Here is a 24006-nt window from a genome sequence, read left to right on the forward strand (position 1 = left end):
CTGCCTTCCATAAAACACCAGGAGTGGCGGCGGACTTGGCCCAGTGGTTAGGGCGTCCATCTACCACATGGGAGGTCCGCGGTTCAAACCCTGGGCCTCCTTGACCTGTGTGGAGCTGGCCCATGTGTATTGCTGATGCACGCAAGGAGTACCGTGCCACACAGGGGTGTCCCCCGTGTAGGGGAGCCCCACAGGCAAGGCCCTGTAAGGAGAGCCGCCCAGTGCAAAAGAAAGTGCAGCCTGCCCAGGAATGGTGCCACACACATGGAGAGCTGACACAGCAAGATGACGCAACAAAAGGAAACACAGATTCCCATGCCGCTGACAACAACAGAAGCGGACAAAGAAGACGCAGCAAATAGACACAAAGAACAGACAACTGGGGTGGGAGGGGGGAAGGGCAGAGAAATAAATAAATAAATCTTAAAAAAAAAAAACCACCAGGAGGTAATCTTGCTAAGTTCTCTGCAACTTAGGTTGCCTTTCCTCCAGTTTCCAATAATAGTTTCATCATTTACTTTTAAGGCATCATAAAAAGTCTCTTTAGCATCCATATTGCTATCAACAGTCTCTTTAAAGTGTTCTAGGCCTTTTCCATCAAGCACCTCACAATTCCTCCTACCCCATACCCATTTATAAAACCGTTCCAGCATTTAGGTAATTGCAAAAGCACTTCCCCACTCCTAGGTACCAAACTCTGTATTAGTCAGCCAAAGGGGTGCTGATGTAAAGTAACAGAAATTGGTTGGTTTTTATGAAGGGTATTTATTTGGGGTAGGAGCTTACAGATACCAAACCATAAGGAATAAGTTACTTCCCTCACCAAAGTCTATTTGGAGCAAGATGGCTGCCAACTTCTGTGAGGGTTCAGGCGTCCTGGGCTCCTATGTTCCTGGGGCTTGCTTTTCTCTGGGTTCAAGGTTCCTTCCTTTCTGGTGCTGGCTTCTCTTTCCTCTGCATGCTGACCTCCCCAGACTCCAGCTTAAGTCTTCAGCATCAAACTCCAACATCAAAAAACCCTGGACTCTGTTCTTTGCCATGCCTTTTATCTGTGAGTCCCCACCCACCAAGGGGTGGGGACTCAATGCCCTAATCATAACTTAATCATACCCAGGTACAGATTAGATTACAAGCATAATCTAATATTTCTTTTTGGAACTCATCAATAATATTAAACTGCAACAAGACACAACCAGGTTAAAAGTGAAACATTGGAAAAAGGTATTCTATGCAAATAATAACCAAAAAAGAGCTGGAGTAGCAAACTAATACCAGACAAAATAGATTTCAAATGAAAAATTGTTATAAGGAGTGAAGAAGGTCATTATATATTAATAAAAGGGGCAATTCAACAAGAAGAAATAACTATACTAAATATTTACTCACCTAACCTGAGTGCCCCAAGATACATGAGGCACTGGTAAAACTGAAGAGAGAATAGATGTCTCTACAAAATAGTTGGCGACTTCAATACACCACACTCAGTACTGTGTAGAACATTCAGACAGAGGATAAATAAACAGACAGCCTGAATAATATAATAAGTGAACTAGACCTAACAGGCATTTATAGAGCATTGTACCCAAAACAGCAGGATATAATTTCTTCTCAAGTGCTCATGGATCCTTCTCCAAGATAGGCCATATGTTGGGTCACAAAACAAGTCTCAATAAATTTTAAAAGATTGAAATTATACAAAACATTTTCTCTGGTTACAATGGAATGAAGCTGGAAAACAATAATGGATGAAAAAAGAGAAAATTCTTAAATATATGGAGAGTAAACAGTACTCTCTTAAATAATCAGTGGGTCAAAGAAGAAATTGCCAGAGAATTCAGCTAATATCTTGAGATGAATTAAAATGAGAACACAACATATCAAAACCTATGGGATACCACAAAGGTAGTGCGGAGAGGGAAATTTATAGCCCTCAATGCTTACATTAAAAAAGAAGAAAGAGCTATATTTGAATATCTAACTGCACACCTGGAGAAACTAGAAAAAGAACAGTAAGCTAATCCCAAATGATGCCAAAGGAAAGAAACAAGTAAAGATCAGAGCAGAAATAAATGAATTCAAGAACAAAAAAGCAATAGAGAGAATCTATCTTCTCAAAGAGAAGACTGATTTGAGAATCAACAAAATTGACAAACCCTTATCTAGACTGACTAAGAAAAAGAGAAGATGCAAATAAATAAAATCAGAAATGAGAGGGGGGACATTACCACTGACATCGCAGAAATACGAGCGCTCATAAGAGAATTCAGTGAACAACTGGATGTGAAAACTAGACAATGTAGAGAAGATGGACAAATTCCTAGAAACACACAAACCACCTACACTGACCCTAGAAAAAATAGAAGATCTCAACAAAGCATTCACAAGTGAAGAGGTTGAAACAGTCACCAAAAAACTCCCAAAGATGAAAAGCCTGGGACCATCAGATGGCTTGACAGTCGAATTCTACCAATCATTCAAAGATGATCTAATATCATTCTTGCTCAAGCTCTTTTAAAAAATTTAACAGAAAGAACACTACCAAAGCCATTCTATGAAACTAACATCACCCTAATACTAAAACCAGATAAAAGATACTACAAAAGAAGAAAATTACAGACCAACATATCTAATGAATAAAGATACAAAAATCCTCAACAAAACACTTGCAAACAGAATCCAAAAGCACATTAAAAGGATTATATATATGGGGGCATTTTCAGGACATTGGATTTATCCTGTATGACGTTGCAAAAATTGCACAGGACAGAGTGTCAACTATAATCCATGGTTACTGGCAATGCTTCAATATGTGTTCATCAATTGTAACAAATGTATCACACTAATGAAGGATATTAATGTAGGAAAGTGTGAGAGTAGGAGGGAATTGGACATATGGGAATCCCTGTATTTTTAGCAATATTTGTGTAACCTAAAGTTTCTTTAAAATAAAATTTTTTTAAAGAAAGGATTATACATCACGATCAAGTGGGTTTTATCTGAGGTATGCAAGGGTGGTTCAACATAAGAAAATCTATTAGTGTTATAAACCACATTGATAAATTGAAGAAGAAAAATCACATGATCATCTCGGTGCAAAAAAAAGGGATTAGACAAAATACAGAACCCTTTCTTGATAAAAAACACTCCAAAAGACAAAAATAGAAGGAACCTTTCTCAATATGGTAAAGTGCACATATAAAAATCCTACAGCTAGCATTGTACTCATTGGTAAAAGACTGAAAGCTTTCCCTCTGAGATCAGAAACAAGACAAGGATGTCCATTATCACCGTTGTTTTTCAATATTGTGCTAGAGGTTCTAGCTAGAGCAATTTGGTTAGATAAAGAAAGAAATGGTACCCAAATAGGAAAGGAAGAAGTAAACTTCCATATTTGCTAATGATATCAAGAATCTCCTGAAAAATCTACAACAAAGCTACTAGAACTAATAGATGAGTTCAGCAAAGTAGGAAGATACAAGATTAATTAGCAAAATTCAAGTGTTTCTATACACTACTGACATGCAATCCGATGGGGAAATCAGAAAAAAAATTCCATTTATACTAGCAACTAAAGCAATCAAATATTTAGGAATAAACTTAACCTAGGACAGAAAGGACCTGTATTCAGAAAACTACAAAACATTCCTAAAAGAAACTAAAGAAGACTTAAATAAATGGAAAGACATTCCATATTCATGGCTTAGAAGACTAAATATTGTTAACATGTCAATTGTGCCCAAACTTATTTACAGATTCAATGCAATCCCAATAAAATTCCCAAGAGCCTTTTTTGCAGAAGTGGAAAAATCAATTATCAAATTTATTTGGAAGATTAAGGGGCCCCAAATAGCCAAAAAGATCTTTCAAAAGAAGAATAAACTTGGAGGACTTTCACTTCTGGACTTTAAAGCATATTACTTAGCTATAGTGGTAAGCATGGTACTGGAATAAAGACAGACACACATTGACCAATGGAGCCAAATCAAGAAACAGACCCTCATTTCTACAGTCAAGTGATTTTGACAAGGCTATCAAGCCCTCCCAGCTGGGTCAGAACATTCTATTCAACAAATGATGCTAGGAAAACAGGATATCCATATCCAGAAAGAGAAAGAAGTCCCCCTATCTCACACACATGTACAAAATTTAACTCAAAATGGATCAAGAACCTAAATATAAAAGCAACAACCATAAAACTTCTGGAAGAAAATGTAGGAAAACATCTTCAAGATCTTGTGGTAGGCTGTTTCTTAAACCTTACACCCAAAGCACGAGCAATGAAAGAAAAAAATAGAAAAGTGGGACCTCCTAAAAATTTAACACTTTTGTACCTCAAAGGACTTTGTCAAAAGGGTGAAAAGGCAGTTGACTCGAGGGGAGAAAATATTTGGCAATTATATTTCTGATAAAGGTTTAATATCCATGATATACAAAGAGATCATATAACTCAACAATAAAAAGACAAACAACCTGATTAAATAATGGGCAAAAGACTTGAATAGACAATTGTCCAAAGAAGAGATACAAAAAGTGCAGAAACACATGAAAAACTGTCAACATCACTAGTGACTGGGGAAATGCAAATTAAAACTACACTGAGGATGGCGGACTTGGCCCAGTGGTTAGGGCGTCCGTCTACCACATGGGAGGCCTGTGGTTCAAACCCCGGACCTCCTTGACCCGTGTGCAGCTGGCCCATGTGCAGTGCTGATGCACGCAAGGAGTGCCGTGCCGCGCAGGGGTGTCCCCCACGTAGGGGAGCCCCACGCACAAGGAGTGCGCCCCATAAGGAGAGCCACCCAGTGCGAAAGAAAGTGCAGCCTGCCTAGGAATGGCACCACACACACAGAGAGCTGACACAGCAAGATGGCACAACAAAAAGAAACACAGATTCCCGTGCTGCCGACAACAACAGAAGTGGACAAAGACGACGCAGCAAATAGACACAGAGAACAGACAACTGAGGTGGGGGGGGGGGGAAGGGGAGAGAAATAAATAAATAAATCTTAAAAAAAAAAATACACTGAGATATCATTTCACACCTATTAGACTGGCCACTACTAAAAAGTTGGAAAACTAAATGTTAGAGAGGATGTGGAAGGATAAGAACACTTATACACTGTTGGTGGGAATGTATAATAGAATGGTACGGCCACTGTGGAGGACTGTTTGGCAGTTCCCAAGTAAGTTGAATATAGACTTGCCATGTGACCCAGCAATACCATTACTAGGTATATGCCCAAAAGAACTGAGAGCAGAGACATGAACAGACATCTGCACATTGATGTTCACAGCCGCATTATTCACGATTGCCAAAGGTTGGAAACAACTCAGGTGTCCATCAACTGATGAATGGATAAACAAACTGGTTTATTCACACAATGGGATATTACACAGTCTTAAGGAGAAATGAAGTTGTGAAGCACATAACAACATGGATGAGCCTGGAGGACATTATGTTGAGTGAAGCAAGCCAGACACAAAAGGACAAATACTATATGACTGCACTATTATGAACTAAATATATTGTGTAAACTCAAGGAGTAAATAATTAGAATATTGGTTACCAGAAAATAGAATGAGGTTAGCGAATGGAGAGCTGAGGTTTAATCTGTGCAGAATTGGTAAAAATGTTATTTATAAATCTTTAGAAATGAATAGAAATGGTGAAAGCATATCATGGTGTTTGTAATTAGCAGTGCTATGTGTGGGTATATAGTGGTTGAAAGGGAAAGCCTAAGGTCGTGTATATTACTAGAAGGAAAGCTAAAAACTATAACATGGGACTATATATGACAGTAAAACCTCATGTAAAACATGAATATGGGAATGCATGTATAAGACTGTTTTATACTAGAGAGAAGGAAGAAGAATAGCAGCTATGTATGGCAAGGGAAGCACAGAGAGATTGAGAGGTGATGAGTTTTGTTTGTTTCTGGTTTATTATTATTTTTGGAATAAAGAAAGTGCTCTAAGAATGACTGAAGTGATGATACACTACTATGTGATTACATCAAAGACCACTGATTGTACATGTTGGATGGATTTATCCTTTATTAATATGTACCAATAAAATTCTTCTATTAAAACAATGAGAAGTAATGAGAGGAAAGATGAAAATCTGAGAGAGTAAACCTCAAATCATAGATGCTTCAGAAAAAAACAGCGCAGATGGAGGAGGAGCAATTACTAAGCAACTGAAGGCACTTTCCTAGATCTAGACAAAGACTTAGTCTGCAGATTAAAATGTTCTACAAGTTCTAGGTAAGACTGATGAAAAGGTAACACCTGGTAAAGTTACTGAATCTCAGGGGAAAAAAATAACCTTCTAAGACTTCAAATGAAAGAATATCTTTTTTAGCAGAGAAGGAGATTCAGAGGCCCATCCACTTCTTATCTACCACACTGGAAGCTAGAGGCAAATGAAGTAATACCAGAGACACTGAGAGAAAAAGGCTGAAAGGACAGGACCCTCAAATCCACAAAGATATTTTATCAAGATAAAAGAAGAGGGAGAGAAAGCTAACTACGGATGGGCAGAGTTTGAGACAAGGTCAACTACTTAACCCACTGCTAGCCAAACAACTAAGAATTCAGAACAGGGACCTTATATTAAGGGAAGCCTGAGAGAAAAGGAAACTGTAGAGGGCAACAAGCCTTACTAAACAGTTTTATACACACGCAACACAAGTTATGACTGGGAATCTATAATTTAGGTGCTAAAAAATGGTTGCTTGAAATAGAAAACGACATTCTGCATAGGAAGACCTACTAATAGTCAGGAAAGAGCTGTAAGTTAGAGGAGCACACCAACACAGTGGTTAAGGCTGGGGTGGACCCCAGACCCCGTATTTGCATGTGACTGTGGAGAAATTACTTCATCTCTCTTAACCTCTCTGTAAAATGAGGACACTAAGAGTACCAACATCAAAGGTAGTTGTGAGGATTACAAGAGCTAGTATCTCTAGGCGGTAATGCGTAGGCACCTGATAATACTGGGCTAAGTAAAGGTTCTTAAGAGCAGTCATCACTGTCAAGGGCCCGTCAGTGGTCTATCCTCCTTCCGTAGTCATTGCCCCTGTACTCGGGGGATTCTTGCTGTCCCGTTAGAGAATGTGGAGGAGCTCCCCAGGATGGGTTATTGTGTGGATCTCCTCCCATTGTGACAATGCCCCCTGAACACTCGAGCACATTCATATGCCTTGTAGGTATGTTCCAGGAAAGCCTCCTCCCATGCAGCCCCCCTCTCTGACACCCTGCACCAATGATCCTCCCTCTGTGATCCAAAACTTCTTCATAATTGAAGTCAACAAAATAATGGAATATAATTAATAGGAAAATTATTTAATAATGATAGTTTTAAAAATAACAAATAAAATACAAAAAAAATTAAGTTTAAAATAAGTTTAAAATTTTAAATTTAAAAAAAGTTTGACATCATGTCCTTCATCACTGTAAGATCTGTTGTCTTATATGTACAGTGACATTTTGTTCCATTTATTCCCCCAGTGACTTTTTCTTTTCATTTTGTCTTCAGAGAAGCTTTAAGTCATACAGAAATCACATATAGAATATAGGTGATTCTGATATACTGAACATCTTCCCCCTTTCCCCCTTTCCCCCATCAACAACACTTTACATGTGGATGGTACATTTGTTTCAAGTGATGTACAAATATTGAAACACTGCTACCAACCATGGTCAATAATTTACATTATGGTTTACATTTTGGACCATACACTTTTATAAATTTTGATGAATTTTGACATAGTCTATATCCATCACTATAAGATCACATAGAACAATTTCATCACCCCAAAAATGTCCCAATGCTCCATCTACTCTATTCCTCTCTCCCCTTCTCCTTGGGACCCACAGCAAACACCAAGATTACTTACTGGGGAAGTGGATGTGGCTCAAGCAATTGGTCTACCATATAGGAGGTCCAGGGCTCAATTCCCAGGGCTCCTGGTGAAGGAAAGCTGGCCTGTGTGGTAGGCTGGCCTGAGCAGAGAACTGGCCCGTGTGGAGAGCTGGCCCACGCAGCATGCTGGCCCACACAGGAGTGCTGGCGCAGCAAGATGACGTAACAAAAAGAGGAAAAGAGGAGAGACAACAGGAGACACAGCGGACCAGGGAGCTGAGGTGGCGCAAAAGATTGAGTGCCTCTCTCTCACTCCAGAAGTCCTCAGGATTAGTTCCCGGTGCTGCCTAAAAGAAAAGACAAGTGGACACAGAAGAACATACAGTGAATGGACACAGAAAGCAGACAGCGAGCACAAAACAACAGTGGAGAGGGGGGTGGCAGGGAGGAGAAACAAATAAATCCTTAAAAAAAAAGATTAACTCATTGAAGGACAAGATTCAGTTACTTGCAACGACATTGAGGGCTTGACATATTGGCCTGTCCTCCCCTAGTAGGCACTGCCTATGATCTCAAGAGACTCCTGTCCTTCCATCTGAGATCACAGCAGGACTCCCAGGATAAGCGTCCAACACCTTCCCACTTACTACGTGGGTCTCCAGCCACTGATACAGCACACTATGACAAGATGAAGGCTAACACTACCTAGAAGCCTGCCCCAGGTGTGCCCTGTCCCGCATATCCCCCACATCCATCACCTTAAACCAGTAACCCTCTCCTGCCATATTTGCCAAAAGAACATTCCCAGCTCTCAATGAGAGGCAGAGCGGGCACCACCATCCCAGAATCCTCAGGTTTAGGCAATGAGCAATGGCCTAAAGTAGACTTACTGTTAATCTACTATAGACTTATCGTGAGAGTCTAGTAATAGAAAAACTCTTATCATTGATGTGGAGGCAGTAGCTACTAGAGATTCCGAGGGGTGGGAAAGGTATAATCTGGGGCATTTTCAGGGCTTGGGAATTGTTCTGAATTACACTGCAATGACAGATTCAGGCCCTTGTATATCTTCTAATAACTTACAAAAATGTGTGAGGGAGAGTTAAAGTATAATATAAACTATAATTCATACTAAGTGGCAATGCTCCAAGATGTGCAATTGTGGCAAATGTACCACACTAATGAGGGATGTTGTTGATGTGGGAAAAGGTGAGAGGGCTAGGGAAAGTGGAACATGGGAATCCCCTATATTTTTTATGTAACATTTATATAAACTAAGTTTCTTTTTAAAAAAATTAAAAAGCATATTTTTAAAAAAAGCTAGTATCTATAAAGGACTAGATCAGGCCCAGGCAAATATAAATGTATTACTATTATTATTACTGATCATAAGACTACTACTATCATTTTACTATTTACCATTAATAGCAGCAGAAATGACTACCGGTAACTACTACTATGACGATGGTAGGAACAGAAACAAACAGTGACCACTAAAGTATGAATGCTTTTTGAATCTCTACCTTAAAAAGCTGGGATTTTTCTAGCAATCTGTATTAGAGTGGTTACAAAAATTGTAAAAATGGAATTTACTTTTTCCACTCAAAAACCTCATTTTAACAAGTTTATTGAGGTTAAATTGATACACATGTACACCCCTGAACCCAACAGCATTGAGAAGCTCACGGACATATCCATCACGCACGCCACTCTAATCCATCCTTCTTGCTCCATGCCTGCCCCAAGGCAACTGCTCATCTACTTTATGCCAATAGAGATTACTTTGAAATTTCTGGGATTCTACATAACTGGAATTCCATAGTCTGTACTCCTTTGACCAGTTTATTTTACGCAGCATAATTATCCTGATATCTGTCATTGCTATGAACAGGTCATTTGTTTGGATGTTTACTACTGCTGAGGAGTACTCCACTGCATGGGCATACCATCACTGGTCTATCCACTCTTCTGCTGATGAGTATTAGGCTTGTGTCCAGTTCGGGCTATTGCAAATAAAGCTGACATCAACATTCGTGCATACATCTTTTTGCAGAAGTCTGTTTTATTTTCACTTAGGTAAATATCTAGTAGTTGAGTAGCAGGACCGCACAGTAGGTATACATATAATTTTATCAGAAACTCTCTTCCACTTTAGTGGGTGCGAAGTGGTATCTCACTATGGTTTTAATCTGCATTTTCTTGATGATTAATGATGTTAGTATCTTTTCATTTATTTAAATGCCATCTGTATATTTTCTCTGGTGAAGTGTTTCCTCAAATCTTTTGTTCATTTACTATTAAGTTGTTTGTTCTCTTAGGACAGAGATATAGGAATGCTTTACATATTCCAATTACAGGTCTTTTATTGGATGTTTTGCATGTGTTTGCATGTATTTTCTCCCAGTCTGTTGCTAGCCTAAAGAAGAAAAGGTTTTAATTTTGATGAAAACCAATATATTTTTTTCTTCTATAGCTTGTGGTTTTTGTGTCCTATTTAGGAAAATTTGTCAAACCCACAGACATTAAAATCGTAAGCTTTCTTTCAGAAGTTGTATAAAGGTTTTAATTTTAATATTTAGGTCTATGATCTGTTTTGAATTACTTTCTGTGAAGGTGTGAGGTAAGGGTCCAAGCTCATTTTTCAGTATATGAATACGTAATTGTTCCACAAGCCTTTCCTTATTGAGTTGCACCTTTAAATGCAGATATCATCTGCTTTGCCTTCCTCAAGTGACTGTAGAAAACATTCAATGTTTTATATATATATATATATATATATATATATGCATACTATGAAAAGTGGAAAACTAATAGAAATCAACATCATCACTGTTACTAGTTCTTAATAAATCCTGACCCATAGACAGGTAATATAAAAAATATTAAACCACTAGTCAGAGAAGCTGACATGTAGTACAGTTCTACTCCTATATTAACCTTTAAAATGCCTTTTTATCTCTGAGCTTATTCCTATATGTTTGAAATGGGAACAGTAATATTTGACTACTCTACATTAGGGAGATTTCACGTAGATTGTATAAGATCATACAAAGTATACCGTCACTGTCATTGTATGGGTCTCCACCCAGTGATATAACCCACTATGACAAAATGAGCACTCACACATCCCTAGAAGCCTGCCCTGTGTCAGATGCCACCATTTAAGCATCTTAAACAAGTAACCTTCCTTATTATGTTTTCCAAAGAGTTTTCTCAACATTATAGTTTCAACCACATACCTGACAATCTCATATGTTCAAATGTTCCCCCCACACTCCTCCCAATTTCTTGGGCCATCTGACCCATCCTCCCATCCCTAGAACCCTTCAATTCCACAAAGCCCCACCCAAAGGTATCCCTATGCTCCCATTTTATCCCTTTCCAGTACAAATACTTATCATAGACTTCACCCATGTAGGTGTCAGCTCTCAACCTTCCTCTACCCCCTAACTTCCTTTAAGCCTATCATCCAGTCTCCAGCTCTCTGAGACAGCTTGGTTTACTTATTTCATATCATTGAGGTCATGTAATATTTGTCCTTCAATGCCTGGGTTGCTTCACTCAACATAAGGTCCTCAAGATTCATCCATGTTATCACATGTGCTTGTACTGTATTCGTTCTTATAGCTGAGTAGTATTCCATTGTATGTATATACCACATTTTATTTATCTATTCATCTGTTGATGGGCATTTGGGTTGATTCCAATGTTTGGCAATAGTGAATAGTGCTGCTATGAACATTGGTGTGCATATATTGGTTTGTGTCCTTGTTTTCAGTTCTACTCGGTATATACCCAGGAGTGGAATTGCTGGGTCATATGACAAATCTATAGCTAGTTTTTTGAGAAACTGCCAAACTGTCCTCCAGAATGGCTGGATCCTTCTGCATTCCCACCAGCAGTGGATGAGTGTTCCCATTCCTCCACATCCTCTCCAGCACTTGTAGTCTTCTGTTTTTTTGATAGCTGCCAGTCTTACGGGAGTAAGATGGTATCTCATTGTAGTTTCAATTTGCATTTCCCTAATAACTAGTGATTTTGAGCATTTTTTCATGTGCTTTTTAGCCATTTGTGTTTCTTCTTTGGAGAAGCATCTGTTCAAATCTCTTGCCCATTTTTCAAATGGGCTGTCTTTTTATTTTTGAGATATAGGAGTTCTTTTTATATGCAGGATATAAGTCTCCTATCAGATATATGGTTACCAAATATTTTCTCCATTGGGTAGGCTCTCTTTTCACTTTCTTGACAAACTCCTTTGAGGTGCAGAAGGCTGGTGTATACTCAGGAGACCTGAATCTCTGAATTGTCCATGTGACAGCCAGGCCCTGAGCCTCAGCATACTTGCAACTCCTACCCTCTGGTTTATTGGACTTACCCCGACCAGCTAATAGGGAGGTGAAGAAGGTCAACTGCCACACCAGGGAGCCAAGAGTGCCTACAACTGCAAGCAGAAGAATTACATCAATCATCCATGTGGAATCTAAGCCCCCTCTCCACATAGAGGTTGAGTGGACATAACCATCCCAGGGTCCGCAGGATGGAAGACCATAGTATGGATTAGAGTGGACTTAATGGTGTTCTAATATGGAACTATTGTGATTAGTAATGGAAGAAATTGTAGCACTGATGTGGAGAAAGTGGCCATGGTAGCTGCTGAGGGTAGGGAGAAGGAAGAAGAGATATGATGTGGGGGCATTTTCAGGACTTGGAATTGTCCTGGATGGTACTGCAGGGACAGATGCTGGACATTGTATGTCCTGCCATGGCCCACTGGGTGGACTGGGGGAGAGAGTAAACTACAAAGCAAACTATTATCCATGTGGTGCAGCAGGGATCCAAAATGTATTCACCAAATGCAAGGAATGTTCTATGATGATGAAAGAGGTTGTTGATGTGGGAGGAGTGGGGTGAGGTGGGTGGGGGTGGGGTATATAGGGACCTCATATTTTTTTAATGTAATATTTTAAAAAATAGAGAAAAAAAAAAGATCATACAAAGCATTTGAAAATGCTTTGTAATTTGTATAATGCTATAGAAATGCAACCTATTGTTTGTATACCTTTTATACCTTTAATGCCTGAAAATCCCTGAACTACATAAGGCTCTTCTTGTTTGCGTGGTAGTACAGAACCATTTCAGTGCAAGCTAAAATCATACAAAGTGATTTTATTAAGCAAAAGGAAATGTTTTCCATGACCTTTAAAATTTTTTTTCAATAGAAATTTTTGTAACATTTTAAAAGCTCCCATACTACTGGTTATAAATATACAGGAAAATTTAAAAGAGCATAACTAATATTTATTTAGAAAGCTATAATTTAAAACATCAGAAACATTGAGAGTCAAACTGTTTTATTTTGTGAAACCTTTATAAAAACTAGTTTGAGCAGTGCTTGCCTTTTCTTTTCATTATATAACTTACGATCTAGAGCAAGTATCTTTGCTATGCCTTGGAAAATTATCATGCTCCGTTCTAAATTTGAACCAGTTTACAACACTTTATCCTTTGCATTTTCAAGGTCTAGAGTTCCTTTAATGTCAAGTTTTCTGGTGGCATCACTTCTTCCAGGACATCTTCATTTTTCATCACAACTACTTTCTCTGGGACATCTTCATCCGTTCATTACAATCACTTAGCTCATTTACATTATTAAATTCACCTTCACAAGGTCCATCTGGCTGCAGTTCTAGAGTCTCTTGAATGGTGGCAGAGTCAACACTCCTATAGTCAGCTATTTCTTCCATAATTCCATTTACATTCCATTCAAATTTCACTTTCAGCTTTATCACTTTTCCTTTCATTTCTGTTCTTTCATTTTTGGTTGCCAGTTCCTTCTTGTGGCTATCCATTTTTGTAAACATCATATTAGCTTACCACTGGGAGGCAAGGAGACAACATAACCATACATTTTGCTGTTTGTGCATGAATTGAATAACAGATATTCAGCAACCAATCAGCAACAGACTCTGAAAGACGTGACATGACTGGGGTCACCGATCATGAAGTGCATTCCTATTTACATAGTGGTTTGTGTACTGAAAGCAGTGAAGTTGGTACTTTATGCAATATACACAGTTAATATATCATGATAACTGAAATTTGAAATGTATCTTTAATAGACTGGTGTTATTTAATTAAACATGGTAACTGATATTTGTACATATTGGAACCACACAGAGAGGCCCAAATGAATTATTTCCCTGGCTTTCTTGATGTGAGTCTTCAGTGCCTTTTCTATAATTTCAAGAAATGTATGGAGAAGAAATCAAAGAAGCTTCCTATGACTACTGTCACTTAAGAAATATGTTGATTTTCAGATAGGATTGTGTTCTGTTATGAGATATACATATATACCCATGGGCCTTATATAGAACTTGGTTGAATTAGAGCCTATTTTCTATTAAAAGAAAAGAAAAACATTCTATATGATTTCTCTTAGTTCTAATCTCTAAATTTTCTTATTTACCCTTAATATCTTTGCATCTCTTTAGCTGTCATGGTTTTACCACACAGAATGAACAGTTTATGTCAGATCATCCTAAATCAAATTTCCTACAATCCTGAGAGGCTCACTTTAAAGATCTGTTGCCCTCAATGTTCTAGAGGGTTAACTGCACATGGAGGGAAGGATATACCTAATCGGGACTTTTGGCCTGTTGGAGAGGCACCCCATTGTTGGCATTACATAGCAAAACGTCTAATTGATTTCAGAAGTGTTCACTGTACTTCTCTACACTCTGCTTCCAAAGATTAGCAGAACAAATTATTTTAACCACCTGTGGAAGATATTTATTACTTTCATAATTATAATTATTTTATATCTTCATGACCCAACTAAACATAAAGGTATTGATTCAATAGTGTCAATCACTGACTCATTCCAATTTTATGATGACAACTACCTCAAGTCTAGTGGGAAAAGCAGGATAATAAATAGATAACGAATGAAAATATAGTTTGGGACTTTCAGTTTAAAGCCTGGAGTCATTACTCACATCCTCACAACAAGTGAAAAGTTGAAAGATTGAAAAACATCAAATCTTCTTTGATCCTTCAGAAAACTGAGGTCACAAGCAAACCACCACCCTGAAAACTGGAGAGACTGGCAGTTACAGAGACTCACAGATTAACAGAAGCAGAAATGGCTGCTGGAGTCAGCACCAAGTTAGAACACTTAAAGGGTAATTGATTACTTGATGGAGGTTAAGTGTGGACTAGCTTGACAGATAAAAATCTTTGGAGGCTCAGCATTAGAGAGGCTCTGAGTCTTTCAGGAGTTTTAGCTCCAAAAGCCCCACAAGGTTCTCACTGTAAAGATGAGAAAAAAATCAGCATATGCTTTCAGCAGGGGGAGGGGAAAATCAGTGCTCTGGTCTCCTTAACAACATGAGTTTTTCCATAGCATAACAGCTCCCTCTGGCTCACCTAAAGTGTGGGGTGGGGGGCAGGCAAGCACTTGAGAAGATGAGAAGCCCAGGGTCATAGGCTCAGTAACCACTAAGACCTAATCATAAGATTATAGAATGTTTCCCATCCTCTACCTCTTACACCTTTGGCAGAGCTCCTACATAATAACAGGGGATTACAACTGACAGATTACAAGGATCACACTCTATTTAAGAAGGAATCTTTAGGGAAACCCAAAGACAATAGGGGAGAGAAAAACAAGGATACAAGAAGATATTATATCCTCTGACAGATGATGCAAACAGTAAAAACAGGCTAACACCTAGACAGATAAACATTAGCTTTATACAAAATGCCCATTTGCCTCAGTTCCTTGTAACTGACACAGCACATCCAACTTTGAGTAGAAAATTATAAGGCATGATAAAAAGCAAAAAAAAACTGTGAAGATACTGGGCAATCAGACTTAGACTTAAAACAGAGATTTGGGGATTATCAGACCAAGAAATTAAAATAACCATGATTGATATGCAAAAGACTCTAATGGAAAAGTGGAACAACATGCAAGAACTGATGGTTAATGCAATTAAAGAGATGGGGACTCTAAAAAAGAATCAAAAGGAAATGTGAGAGACATAAAAGAAAACACTGTAACAGAAATGAAGGACAGCTTTGAAGGGCTCATTAGTAAGACTGGACATGGCTGAGGAAAGAATCAGTAACCCTGAAGCTGTGTCAATAGAAATTTCCCAAACTGAACAGCAAAGAGGTACAGTAAAAAAAAAAGGATATAGAGGGGGAGTGGACATAACCATCCCAGGGTCCACAGGATGGAGGAATAGAGTATGGATTAGAGTGGACTTACTGATATTCTACTACGGAACTATTGTGACTAGTAATGAAAGAAATTGTAGCATTGATGTGGAGAAAGTGGCCACAGTAGCTGCTGAGGGTAGAGAGAGGAAGAAGAGATATGATGTGGGGGCATTTTCAAGGACTTGGAGTTGCCCTGGGAGGTACTGCAGGGACAGATGCTGTACATTGTATGTCCTGCCATGGCCCACTGGGTGGACTGGGGGAGAGAGTAAACTACAATGCAAACCATTATCCATGTGGTGCAGCAGTGCTCCAAAATGGATTTACCAAATACAATGAATGTGCCACAATGACAAAAGAGGTTATTGATGTGGGAGGAGTGGGGTGAGGGGGTGGGAGGTATATAGGGGCCTCATATTATTTTTAATGTAACATTTAAAAAAAATAAAGAAGGAAGGAATAAAAGAAAAGATCCAAAACTGTGGGATAATGCACAAAAGGTGTAACATACCCATAATTAGAATACCAGAGGAAAAGAGAGAAAGGAGATAAAGAAAGATTTGAAATAATAATAGCAGAGTTTTCTAAAAGGTCTGACAGACGCCAAACCAAAGACCCAAGAAGTTCAAAGAACAAAGTCAGAGGACTGACACTACCTGAATTCAACACTTACTAAAAAGCCCTGTGATCAAGACAGTGTGGTATTGGCGAAAGATCAGTGGAACAGAATAGAAAGCCTGGAAATAGACCCACGCAATATATCCAGGTGATCTTTGACTAGGAAGCAAAGGTGATTCACTGGAGAAAGGATAGTCTTTTCAACTAACGGTGCTCTACATCCACATGCGAAAAATAAATTTAGGCATAGACCTTCATCTTTCACAAAGTATTAACTCAAAATATATCAGAGACCTAAATGTAAAATGAAAAACTATAAAATTTCTAGAAGATAACACAGGAGAAAATCTAAGTGACCTTGGGTTTGGCAAATGCCTTTTAGATACAACACCAGAACACCAAAACACAATCTGGGAAAGAAAACTATAAGTTGGACTTTATTTAAATAAAAAATTTCTGCTCTGTGAAAGACACTGTTAAAAGAATGAAAAGATTGGGAGAAAATATTTGCCAAAACACATATCCAATCATGGACTTGTATCCAAAAAATATACAAAGAATTCTTAAAACTCAACAAGAAGAAAAAAAAAAATTACACGCAGGGCAAAAGATCTGAACAAACACCTTACCAAAGAAGATATACAGATGGAAAAAATACATAAAAAGATGCTCAATATTGTATTAAAATCTAAAACATCAATGAGACACAGCTACATACCTATTAAAATGACTAAAATAAAAAACACTAAGAATACCAACTATTGTCAAGGAAGCGGAGCAAGAGGAATTCTCATTGTTGGTGGCAATGCAAAATGGACCAGCCACTTTAGAAAAGAGTTAAGCAGATTCTTATAAAGCTTACACAGTCTTACCATATGAACCAGCAATCGGGCTTTTAGGCAAATTACACAAAGAGTTGAAATCTTATGTTCCACACAAAAAAAACCTGCACACTAATGCTTAGAGTAGCTTTCTCCTTAATTGAAAAAGGCAAATGAAGAGAAGAATGGTAAATCCCAGAAATCAAAATTTCTACACGAGAGGTGACGCTAGAAAGGCAAACAGAGGTGAAATCCTATGCCAGGCTAATGGACTTACCCATGATAGTAATAGTAACAGAGAGCTAAGGAATCATTTTAAAAGGAAAGTAGCACATTCCTATTTGCATTTTAGGGAGGTTCTGTAGCTGCTGTGAATGGGACACAGTGAAGAGGGCAGAGACCAGGTGAGAGATGGAAGGGGCTGCCACCAAGTTCACATAGTAGGAACAGAGAGATGAAGAACCTAGACATAGGAAGGTGATAGAATAAAAAATACTTTGTGGCCACTTTTGGATGCTGTAGGAGACTCAAAGCTTTCTGGTTGGACAATTGGGTAGTTACATTAAATGAGCTATAGACTAAAGCAGGAGGGTCAAGTTTGAGGAAGAAATATGGTCAATTAATTTGGAAAAACTGAGTTTCAATGGAATGTGAGTCAAGGAATAGGATTGCCTACTTGATAATAAAACTGTGTTGCTGTGATCTGTTTCTGTTTTATGGTTAGCTTGAAACAGGTGAACAGCCAAAAGCAGCCACGTGTGGGCTGGGAGCAATACCCTTGTCCCACTGCCAATGGCAAGGCAGCATGCAGGGCCCCTCCTGTAGATGGACAGCTCAGCTTCCCTGTTGTATCTGTAAAAAATTACCAATGAATGTGGCCAGAGCTTGAGGTCTCCAAAGCAGCAGATGTCTCAACCTATTGGATATGTTTTCGAGGCTTTGTGGCCTGAGAAGCAGCAGTGCCTAAGAACAAAGTGAACGGATCACTGCAAATAGCCTAGTGGCAGTGGCTGCAAGAACTAGCTGGCCTGGGGGGCCCATGTCCTAGAACATGCGTAAGGCCCCAGTGCTAGCTACCAGAGCTCGTCATCATGTCGCAGCTCAAAACCTTGACAACAAAAGTCATACCACCCACTTTTCACCTTTCCCCCGATGTTAACAGGAAAATAATCAGAACCATTTTTAGCTTACATGGAAGGATATCTCGATATCTGTTTTTGTCTCTGTTGCTTGGTTCCTTCCCACAGTTGCACTCATCAGTCGGATTCTCAAGTTCTAATTCCTTAAAGAGGTAAGAAATATAATTCATGTATTTACTGTAACCAGCCCCCAAATTACCTTTTTTCAGTGTGGCAATCCTTAAACCCCCATATGTCATGGCCTGCTTTAAATGTGTTATAAAGTAAATGTAGAAAAAGCTAGAAGCCCCATTAAAAGAGAATTATGTAAAATATCTCAGGATTGAGATGCCAATCAACAACTTGTTTAACAGAAAATGTTAAAACCTTTAGCGATACTTTTCCCCTTATTAAACTTCATTATTTTTTTCTTTTTCATAAGAAAAAGGCCTTGTAGAATATTTACTCCTAGGACACTCTCTGCCTACCCATCAATTTATCGATATCTAGTACTTTTCCAGATATTGAAGTACAAAGATGAATTGAAAGTGGCCTTACTGTGAGGAGTTAGAGTAGTTAAGGAGAAGGATTGCCACCAAATAATGTGATCAAATTCAGAGAGAGGAGTATGGCAGAGCCTTAGGCTGTGCCCAGAAGGCACTTGAACTTGGCCTTAGTGAATCGTCGGCAGTCGCCAGGTGAAAGTGAGTATGTGTGGGTAGGAAAGAAGAGGGAAGATGACGGTGCACCTTTCTAGGCGGAGGTTGAGTAGACAGGGAACAGCGTGCTAACAAGAGCACCAAGCACAAGAGCTGGCCCAAGGCAGGCTGGAGCTCTGCTGGAGGCCTATCTCACAAAAGAAAGGAAGAGGTATCCTGTCCGATGTACTCGAATATCTGTGGAGCGAGCCTGAGAATCTGTATTTTAATAAGCACTCCAGGAACTCTTGGGTAGCAATCCTGGCACCACCAGTCTTTAAATAAACATTGGCAACCAGCACCATGGGGAAGGAGGAACCAATGATGAATTTAAGAAGGAGGCTAATGTGATCAGATTTGTACCCTTTTAATCTTTGTGAAAGCTGATTCTAAAATAAACCTGGAAAGAATCTGTGAGAAGAACCAGAAAAATTTTATAAAATAATAATAATGAGGGGTGACTACTCTCAACAGATGGTACAAGATAATACAAAGTGAGGCTAACTAGAAGAGTTTGGTACCACCACATGAATGAGCATATCAATAGGAGAAGTCCAAAAATTAAAAAATATATATGTGGGGCTTCAGGATATGATAAAAGTGGTATTTTCTATCACTGAAGAGAAGTTTCAAAAGGATCTTAGGGAAATTGGATCACTACCAAACACCTTAGACCAAATTAAATTCTAGCTAGATTGTTTTAAACATTAAAAATATCATAAAATCACTAAGGAAAAAACACAGAATAATTATGGTCCTAAAATGAAAGAGGCATTCCAAAAGAACAAAGAATACTTTGAACTATAAAAGAAAAGCTTGACAGAATTGACCACTACAAATAAGCTGTTTCTTCATTATAAATATATGTGTGTATGTGTTCATTGCACATGTGTGAGACACAACAAAGTAGAAAAATACCATATATAAAACATACAAAGGGGATAGTTTCCTCATAATATGAGTCATTATTTATAAGAAAGAGAATAGAAAATTGGACCAAGAATAGGAACCAGCAGTTCCCTGAAAATAAATATGAAAGACTTAAACACATATGGAAAGAGACTCCTTGTCCTTACATTTAAAAAATGCCAAGTAGAACATCAACAAGAAATAATTTATCATTTAAGAGATGAACAAAAATCCACATTTCTGAGAGTACAAAATACTGGTGAGAGTGTGAGCGAACAAACACTCAGATTCATTATTTTTATGAAGATATAATCTGATGTAACTTTTCTGAAGAGCAATTTAGCAAAATCAAAATAGAAAATATCTGCACCTTTAACCTGGAAATTCCATAGGAATTGCCTGAGGCATCCTCCCCTCCTGCACAGCCTTGTGAAAAGGGATGGTTGCTGTTCAGATCAGCCTGCACGCCCACCACAGAGGCCTACTCACATAAACCCAGGTACGTGCCCACACAGTTAACTACCGTGCAAGATCTGAAATGATGAGATAGAGGTAAATGTGCTGATAATATATTTGGAAATTGTATCTTATGTGGAAAAAAATAAAGTATAGAACAGTGAATGAAGTGCATGCCAACAATTTTTCTCGAAGTTTACATGAAAATTTAATAGTGGAAAGGGACCCTCGGAAGTCTAAAGTGAGAGAAACAGTAACTATCCATTTTACCCTGTTTAATGCTATGTGACTATTTTACCATGTATATCTGTTACTTTAAAAACTAATTTAACATTTAAAAGAAGATCACTGCTCCCAATTAGAAAAGAGAGAGAAGCAAACAAAATGAAACCCTCTGGTAGTGTAAAAAAGAAATCACATAGATATACAGATAGATACTTTTTCAATATCTAAATATTTACCGTAAATTCCTGGAGAATATCAGAGTTTGCTACTTTTTCTTCAAGCTTTTCAAAACAAGTCTTGATGGATGATTGCGCTGAAACAGTGAGTATCAATGGTCGAATCTGAGCTAAATCAGCTAGCTCCGTTTCAGAAACAATTTGTATACCTAAGAAAGGAAAAAATCACATTTGGAAATTACTTGTATGTTACAGTGTTTAAGGGAGATTTTATTTTTGTGTTGTTTTCTCTTAAGTACAGGTACAGGCATTTAAGAATGAATGGCTTTTTACTGTTTAAGAGGTGAACAGTATATTACTTTGAAAGAGACTGCCTTTGTTTTAGAAAACTCATGACTATGCATATTTTAATTACACAAAACCTACTGTTCTTGGAAGAATTGTGAAGTATTGACAATTGTGTGAATAATTAAATGAATAACTGACAATTATATCATGGCAGGAATAAATGAGACTTGCACTAGGAAAAAGGGAGACCCTGCTGCCCTCCTGGGGCTGAGTGCCCCCAAGTCCCAGACTCTGGCTGAAAGACTGCAGAGACCCAACACGTTCTCCTCCTCTACAGCAGACCAGGCAGGCAGGCCTGCACCCTCCCTCCAAGGGCAGGGAAGAGCTGTGCACCATAAGTACAAGACTGAATCACAGACAGTTCCATCTGTATGGAAACGTGTCACCAGTAACAAAAGAAGAGAATTCCTTCTACTTAACAGCATGCAGGGAGTCACTGTTTTTAAAATGATATTTTAAGACACATTGACAGTTTAAATTCCAAATATCTGAAATTGTACAGAACGTGTCCTCTAATCCAGATGCTATCAATCTAGAAATCAAAAGAAAAAGAATATTTTTTAAAATTTCAGAATCTCCCTTCCCAAATGGCAAATAATATGAATAAAAATCTAATTAATGTCAGGAAAAAATATACAAGAAGCAGTTAAGCAAAAAAATGGCTATCTCACACAAAGCAGAAGTTTCTAAGACTCTGCACAGCCCTGGGCAGCTCATCTTGTTTTGGAACCCCAAAGGGATAGACAGAGTTATACAAACTAATGAACAAGTTGGAAATAAAACAAGGGAATTCTGTAGGCATGATGCAGAATAAAATGAGGAATGCAATATACTATGTATGTTAGGGTTTTCCAGAGAAAAAGAACCAACAGGATACATGCCTAAATCAATCAAGTGATTCATTTTGCGGACTTGGTTCACATGACGTGCGGACTGGCAAGTCTAAGATCTTGGCACAGGTTAGCAGGCTGGAAATCCCAGCAAGTGCTGATGTTGAAGTCTTTAGCCTGTGATCTGCAGAGGAAGGCAACAGGCTAGAAATTCAGAAAGAAGTAGATGGTGTGGTCTTGAGAAAGAATTTCTGTCTGTCTGTCTCCCTTTCTTTCAACCTCAGTTCTTAGCTTTCAAGGCTTTCAGCTGACTGGATAAGGACCACCCATGTCATCAAGGGTAAAATCCTTAAAGTCAACTGACTAGATGCTCATCCCATCTGCAAAAGACCTTCCCAACATCTGGGTCAGTGTTTGATGAAATGACTAGACACCATAACCTGGCCAAATTGATACATACAATTAACCATCACAGTATGCCAATTGAGTTTTTATATCCTGAAATGGAATATAACCCAAAAAAGAAAATTTACTGGAATAAGTCATCTGTAGAAAGAAATAAGAAGAATATGAATTATTTAAGTAAACATTTTAAAATTAAATCATAAAACAATAGAATGATACGAAAAAGAAGATACAGGTATAAGGAAATAAATTAATATTCGAAAGTTTATGATTATTGTATTAGTCAGCCAAAGGGGTGCTGATGCAAAATACCAGAAATTGATTGGTTTTTATAAAGGGTATTTCTTTGGGGTAGGTGCTCACAGATACCAGGCTGTAAAGCATAAGTTACTTTCCTCACCAAAGTCTATTTTCACGTGTGGGAGCAAGGTGGCTGCCGATGTCTACAAGGGTTCAGGCTTCCTGGGTTCCTCCCTTCCTGGGTCTTCCTTCTCTCTGGGTTCAGGGTTCCTCTCTTCCTCGGGCTTCAGCTTAAGGCTTTAGCATCAAACTCCAACATCAAAACTCCAACATCAAAAGCCCCAACTCTGTCCTTTGTCTTGCCTTTTATCTGTGAGTCCCCAACCACCAAAAGGTGAGGACTCAATGCTCTACTGGCACAAGAGGTTTACATGATTACTTAATCAAGCAAACCTCTGAATCCAATATAATCTAAAATGCCCAGAGGAAAAGATCAATTTACAAACATAATCCAATATTTTCTTTTTGGAATTCATCAATAATATCAAACTGCTACAATTATAGAATAATAACTAAATTTTTCAAAATGGAAAGAAACAAAGCTGACAGTTGAAAATTAAGTGATTGACACAGGACAGAAATATGTATCCTTAAAGGTAATGAAGAGGGAAAAAGGCAAAACAAAAAACACAAAAATCACGATAATGCAAATGTGCATCTTGTCAGAGTTTCAGGAGAAAACACCAGAGAAAGGATGAGGAACTGGGAAAATCCTCTCTCATGGTCCAGGCTTGGGGAGAGGACCAGTAGCTTCTGCAGGAAAGGCATGACATCCCACCCAGATCCTTTCCCCCTATCTCCTTTATGAATCAAAAGCCTAAGAAGGTGAGGAGAGGACAGCAAACCCTGTTATCTTTAAGGCCCAAAAAAAGCCACATAACCTTTGGGGACAAGGAAGGGGACCTTAGGGGATCCTCTATCCTGAAGAAAGGCAAGATAACTAAGCAGGTACCACACCTGAGACCTGAGGAGGCTGCGCTGGGCTGCCTAAGAGTAAGGCTGAACAAGAACAACA

The 24006-nt window shown here is 38.5% G+C and overlaps 1 protein-coding gene across 2 annotated transcripts in view; it reads right to left on the reverse strand.

Annotated features, from left to right (window-relative positions):
* The window catches only part of LOC101424574 (tyrosine-protein phosphatase non-receptor type 20-like), a 164606-nt gene that overhangs the window by 19386 nt on the left and 121214 nt on the right, over positions 1-24006 (reverse strand). For both annotated transcript variants that reach the window (XM_058299117.2, XM_071215882.1), the window contains 2 exons: positions 21169-21317; positions 18718-18808 (listed from right to left, as the gene is read on the reverse strand). In XM_058299117.2, the coding sequence (XP_058155100.1) occupies positions 18718-18808; positions 21169-21317 (240 nt within the window). The remainder of the gene's footprint in view (positions 1-18717; positions 18809-21168; positions 21318-24006) is intronic.

Source organism: Dasypus novemcinctus, chromosome 6, assembly GCF_030445035.2.
Source record: "Dasypus novemcinctus isolate mDasNov1 chromosome 6, mDasNov1.1.hap2, whole genome shotgun sequence".
Classification (NCBI taxonomy): Eukaryota; Metazoa; Chordata; class Mammalia; order Cingulata; family Dasypodidae; genus Dasypus; species Dasypus novemcinctus.